Source organism: Triticum aestivum, chromosome 2B (genome assembly GCF_018294505.1).
Source record: "Triticum aestivum cultivar Chinese Spring chromosome 2B, IWGSC CS RefSeq v2.1, whole genome shotgun sequence".
Classification (NCBI taxonomy): domain Eukaryota; kingdom Viridiplantae; phylum Streptophyta; class Magnoliopsida; order Poales; family Poaceae; genus Triticum; species Triticum aestivum.
This window is the reverse complement of record NC_057798.1, coordinates 100,713,228-100,719,431: the sequence shown is the minus strand read 5'-3', so window position 1 is coordinate 100,719,431 and position 6,204 is coordinate 100,713,228. Positions and strand designations below refer to the sequence as shown.

At 50.6% G+C, this 6,204-nt stretch overlaps 2 protein-coding genes across 2 annotated transcripts; both read right to left on the bottom strand.

The window, feature by feature from the left end:
- Positions 1 to 936: 936 nt before the first annotated feature.
- LOC123043698 (peroxidase 2) lies at positions 937 to 2,466 on the bottom strand. Its single transcript, XM_044466230.1, has 3 exons — positions 2,205 to 2,466; positions 1,909 to 2,085; positions 937 to 1,817 (listed from the first exon to the last, which is right to left on the bottom strand). Exons 1-3 carry the CDS (start codon positions 2,406 to 2,408, stop codon positions 1,254 to 1,256), a joined length of 945 nt encoding a protein of 314 aa, XP_044322165.1. The 5' UTR covers positions 2,409 to 2,466; the 3' UTR covers positions 937 to 1,253.
- A 1,749-nt stretch (positions 2,467 to 4,215) lies between these two features.
- On the bottom strand, positions 4,216 to 5,934 carry LOC123043701 (peroxidase 2). Its single transcript, XM_044466235.1, has 4 exons — positions 5,704 to 5,934; positions 5,253 to 5,337; positions 5,100 to 5,206; positions 4,216 to 5,007 (listed from the first exon to the last, which is right to left on the bottom strand). The coding sequence occupies exons 1-4, from the start codon at positions 5,911 to 5,913 to the stop codon at positions 4,450 to 4,452; spliced, it is 960 nt and encodes a 319-aa protein (XP_044322170.1). The 5' UTR covers positions 5,914 to 5,934; the 3' UTR covers positions 4,216 to 4,449.
- Positions 5,935 to 6,204: the final 270 nt, after the last annotated feature.

The following is a 6,204-nucleotide window of genomic DNA, read 5'->3' as shown; positions in this document are numbered from 1 at the left end:
CCCCCTCCGACAGAACAAAAAAGTCCAGTTATAGTCGGGCTAGAAGACATGCAGTTCGGTCGGGTGCGACACTTGAAGTTGCATTCCTAGCGTCGGACATGCAACTGTCCCACCCCCTCTCTCGCCGCCCCCTCCGACAAAACAAAGGTCCAATTGCAACCATGTTAGGGGACATGTAGTTGCGTTCTGGTGCGGCACTTGCAGGTGTGGGGATGTTGTCGGGCTTGCAACTGGCCCGCCCCCTCTACTGGCGCCCCCTCTGACATAACAAAAACTTCCAGTTGCACTCGGGCTAGAAGACATGGAGTTGCGGTCGAATGTGACACTTGCAATTGCATTCCTAGTGTCGGGCATGCAACCGGCCCTACTGATCTCTACTCGAACCACAAACAAAGTTTAAAAAAAACTCTAGCCAGAAACAAAGTCTAGTTGGCCGGTGACAAATATTTTTGAGAAGGAAAAAAGATAAGTTACACGCCAATGACATACATACAACTGTGTGTGGCCGATGTGCATGACACTGTGTGTGCTCAACGGTTGGAAAGAAAAAAAGTTGCATACGGACACAGACAAAAAAACATGTAATTACATGTGATTAAATGTACATGCAATTGTGTGCGATCGATGTATGTGTACACATGTGACAATATTTTATTAAATAATAATAGCAATAGAAAATAGAAAATAAAGAAAAAAATAAAAAGAAAATGGGAACAAACCAAAGCGAACAGCCCTATTTCCTGTCCCCATGCAACACGAGTACTAACAGAAAATTCAGCCTGGAAGAAAGCCCAAATAACAGACAAATGAAAAGGCACACCACCCCTCACGGCCAGCCCATGTGGCATCTCTGTCGAACACAAAGAATAGAAGAGAAGGCAAGAAAAGAAAAAGGAAACAAGACAATGAGCCGGGAGCACAACTAAGACAGGCCGATACAGCGCAAGGAAACAGCAATCCTGAATCTCAAACAGAAAACGATCGAAGGTCAAAGTACATCGACTGAGACTTCCTTAAAACTCAGTCGACTGAGTTTTAGCCATCCCCTAATTCATATAGTATAGAAGTCAACAAGTGACTGACGTAAGGGAAACCTTCATGCCTTTGCACGAGGCCCTTGACATACATATATGACACATCTCCTGTTTTCAGAAGCTTATGGTCCAAGAAAGGGCGCCCAAGTACACTTTGGATGTTGTATGATGGCCGTTGCTAACCTTATTAATCTCGCATGTATGACCATTTTTTAGCAATTAATTCACCTTTGAGCAGCTGAGCCTGACCTGCCCCTGAGAGCCAGTCAATGGGCTGAGGTTCCCCATCTTCACCATGGCTGAGGCGAAGGCGCTGCTGAACGCCGCTGGGTTGCTTGCGAAGTTGTTGACCGTGTTGTCAGTGCCGCCGCCCGTGCCGGTGAAGAGCACCTGGTCGGAGTGCAGGAGACCCTTCTGGGACTTGAGGTTGCTGTAGTAGGCGTTGTCGAAGGAGTACGGGGTCGACACGTCCAGATTGGCCAGGTTGCGGTCGCCGGAGCCGGTCGGCTGGGGGCAGTTGGCCTTGAGCGACGTCGCGAAGCCGGAGTTGATGTTGGTCTCGTTGTAGAGTCTGTCCCTGAAGTTCTGGCACTGCGCCTGCCCGATGGTGTGGGCGCCCGAGAGGGCGACCATGTCGGTCACGGTGAAGCCCTTGTCGCCGAAGGATTGGGTGAGGTTAACGAGGTCGAAGAATGGGGGAGGTAGGTCGGAGTTTGCCGCCGCTTCGTTTGCATTGGTGGAGTCCCTCCTTCCAAGAGGAACCGTCCACGAAGGCCCTCCTAACTGTACCAGAGGACAAAACAATATCCAGGGTGAGCAAATTAGCCGGTCTACTTGGTGGTGATCATGACGTGACACAGGTTGGAGATCTTACGGCGACGACAGAGTCGCGGGCAGCGACGGTGAGGATGTCGGCGCACGAGACGGTCTGCTTGCACATAGTCTCGAGCTTCGCCTTGATGCTGTCGATGACTTCGAAGCCTCGCAGCGACATCACGTTCGGGAAAGCGTTTTGTTCCATGCCAGACAGCAGAACAGACGCGTCGCAACCCTGCACACGTAGTTAAGCAGCATGGTTAACTCTGCACACTGGTGTTTACCAAACAAAACTGCAATGAAAACAGGTGTGTGCCGACGATCAGGCTATGTACTAGTATTTTAAGAGCTTACTTGGACGAAGCAGTCGTGGAAGTGCAGCCGGAGCAGCGACGCACCCATGCGGTTCTCCTTATTCACGGCAGCCGTCACGGCGGCCTTGATGGTGGCCAGAGCATTCGGGCACGTCGTTTGGTAGAACGTCGGCGACAGCTGCGCCGATGCCGCCACGGCCAGGCACAAGAGCAACACGGTTGATAGAGACGAAGTAGAGGCCATGGCTTGTTGCTAGCCAACGTCTAGTGAAGGACACTAGCTTAATTGTGATAGGAAGAGACACTTGTACTCGATGATGCAATGCCCTGCATTCCATGCAGATATATATAGCCGCTTGCAGGCTTGGCAATTCTGGCACATGGCGATTGTAGTGGCCAGTGGCCAGTGGCCGCATGTCCACATCTGCCGTTGGCGTGCCAAATTTTCCTCTTTTACGGGCCGTTATGGTGCAACTTGGTGCATGCATGGAATAATACTGCAAAGTCGCAATCATCAGAGGGATATTCAGGTGACTAAGTTCTTCTACTATGATAGAGCATGAGCCAGAGCTAGTATATAGCTTGACGCGTGGGAAGTTTATATTTTCTAGCAGATGACTGCTATTTAATCTGCTATGAACATGGCCACACATGATATTCATTGATCCATGCTCTGAGTCGCCGCGGTTCATGGCTAGATATGAGCCCCGAATTGAGCGCGAAACGGAATCATGTTTCTTCGTGCACCTACGTGGTGCGCTGGTACTTTTTACTAGTACTTTAATGCATGCGATATAAGTATCAGAAAATATATGTGGTATTCCACTATCCGTTGATCATGGGTTGAGATTTTAGCTGACGGTTGCAGCAAGTGGCTGGTCGTGCAATATAGTCCCTCATCTATCTTTCCCTCTCAGACGATATCCATCGTCATTCAAAATTCAATAGGATAAGAGGGTTGGGGTACTCTGATCCTAGATATTTAAGTCAGCAAGTAAGCAATTCTATGCACGCGAGCAAGGGAAAACAAATAGTTTTGTCCACTAGACACCCGGTATTGCATGCCAGCCATTCAGCAAGGGATTGGTCTTGGCTCGAAACGCTGTACATGGACCGGTAGCAGATTTCGTTAAACAAATGACCACGACATGCATGCACCTACAAGTGGAAGGCGAACTGTGCCGGCTACTAGTACTCGGATATAGATGCTGCCTGTGTTTAGTCGTGTTTTGTTGACTGGGTTCTCCAAGAGTTCGTGCTCGACGCTTCTCCTCGGGCTGCGAGCCGGAGCGGTGCCACGCCGCGGTCACACCCCCACCGGAGGAGACGCCAACCAGACCGATGGGTTTCCGGCTATTTACGTTTGGGATCCGGCTGTCAGCACGACTTGTCGCACGAGCCCGGGCCGCCTCATATCCGCCCTTCATTTGGGCTGGATACGAGGGTTGCCGGTCAGTCCACGTGTTTGAGGCCGGTTTGAGGCACCTAGGTCGGTCAAGGTTTGTTGACCGGTCTGTGACCAGGCTGACCGCGCGGGCGTTTTAGAGCGGCTTGAGGCACCCGGCTGTAAATGCTCTAATCCCCTAAGAGCATCTCCAACAGGTGCGTTTCACATCGGCGCGGTATAATTCATTTGCAGCGTTAAAATAGTCTTTTTGCGCGCGGGAGCGACGAGGAGGTTTTTCATATGCACAAAAACATGGCGCCCAATCCGACAGCCCTACCTGCAGCAGCCCAGATTTTGTAGCGCGGGATGCAGTTTTTTTCAGCGCACTGAAACTTATTTACCACGCGGGATTATAGCGCGACTCCTGAAGCGCTACTTTCGGTCGCGCGGCGCTATATAGCCCTTTTATCCAGCGTGCGCTTATTTAGTGCATCTATTAGAGATGTTCTAAAGAGCTGACCATTTAAGGGTTTTTTTTAGGATGGGTTAGAGTCCCTCTTGGGCGTTGAAATCATTTCCATATGATTTGCCGGCATGGTGGTGTGCACCGATGATAACCCATGACTTTTCTAACTAAAAATGTAGAGTTCGTCAGAAACAAAAGTGATTATGTGCAACTGGGCATGATTAAGCAAAGGAAAAAATAAGTATGCAACTCATCCATTTGCACGACGGCCCCTTGAGATACTCAGATGCATCACATGACACACCATCTTCCCACACTTGATGATGATCCGAGAAATGGCACAACGTTCTTGTACATGATCAGCACAAGTACAATAACTCCACAGCCTTATTATGTCCGCCTTTGATCGCCCCGGATTTTAGACCGGGTAGCTTAGTTCACCCGGGAGCAGCTGAGCCTGACCTGCCCCTGCATCCCGGTGAGCGGACTGATGCTCCCCATCCTCACCATGGCTCCCATGAAGTCCCTGTTGAACCGCGCCGACCCCGACGAGTATGTCCGGACTAGGCCCGCGGTGCCTCCGTCGTTGATCAGAACCTGGTCATAGTGCAGGAGCCCCTTCTGTGACATCAAGTTACGGTAGTATGCATTGTCGAACGAGTTGGGCGTCGTCGTGTCTAACGGCGCCAGGCTGCTATCGCCAGACCCGGTCGGCCGGGGGCAGTTGGCCTTGAGAGATGTTGCGAAGGCCGTACCGATGTTGGTCTCGTTGTAGAGCCTATCTCGGAAGTTCTGGCACTGCGCCTGCCCGATGGTGTGGGCGCCAGAGAGGGCGACCATGTCAGTCACGCTAAGCCCCTTGGCAGCAAAGTTGGATGTGAGATTGGCCACGTCGAAGGATGGCGGCGGAAGGTCGCTGTTGGCCAGAGACAAGCTCGCCGTCGTCGAGTCCCGCCTCCCGAGAGGAACGGTCCACGAAGGCCCTCCCAACTGCAAGCAAATAATAAAGAACTAATAAGTTGCATAATTTACTGTCGTGTGCGTTCAGCAAATTGACTGCAGTGGCGTCGGATCGATCTTACGGCGACGACGGAGTCGCGGGCGGCCACGGCGAGGATGTCGGCGCAGGAGACAGTCTGCCTGCACACGGCCTCGACCTGTGCCTTGATGTTGTGGATGACGTTCATGCCTCGAATGGAGCCGGCGTCTTTTTTCTTTTTTTTTTCTTTTTTTGCATCGAATGGAGCCGGCGTTGGGAGCTGCCCCCTGCTCGCCCGTGAAGGTGGCTGTGTCGCTCAGCAGTACGGACGCGTCACAGCCCTGATGCATCGATCGTCACACACATAAGAAATTACTTCCGTCAACATAGATTCGGTACATTCTAATTCCATTAGTTGATTTGAAGTGAAAAGTCACTGTCAAAGTGCCAAGAAAAAATGAATTGGAAAGTCACTGTCAAGTGAAGAGTCTAAATAGGAAATGCTACACCTACGTAAAACAATTCCGCATGCAGCTCCCACTCCATTAACATTTTGATAGTGTAATGACTTTGACTACAGTTTAAACTGAAACCTTCTAAATTAAGTACTCCCTTCGATCCACTAAATCAGCAACAATTAATATGGATTTTTATAGATTAGCAGTAGAAACTACAGTAAGTGAAGAGAGAAGGCTTGAGGGACTTGCTTGAACAAAGCAGTCGTGAAAATGCAGCCGGAGCAGCGACGCTCCCATGCGTCGCTCACTCCTCACGGCGGCCGCCACACCCCTCCTGATGATGGCCAGCGCCCTGGAGCACGACATCGCGTAGAACCTAGGTGAAAGCTGCGCCGAGGACGATGCTGCCAGGCACAGGAGCAACAAACCCGACAGAGAAGAGGCCATTGCCATTGCCATCAGTGTACTTCCGTATGCAAGCAGGCACTAATCCTGTTGAGATGAAAGCTCTATGCATTGGCCTGCATTACTATGACTGCATATACCCGTTTATATAGCTGACAAATTTCAAGCGATTGTGCAGCCCGTGACAGTCCATTTGGTGTAACATGACAACGGGTACTATTTATTTTGGTTGGAGATGGATATAGTACGGTTGGTATGGTGTTCCTAGTGCAACGCAACAATGAACAATGGGAAATCTATTGGCTAGCTAGTAGGCTAGGGTTGTGGTGGCGGCACCACAAGCTC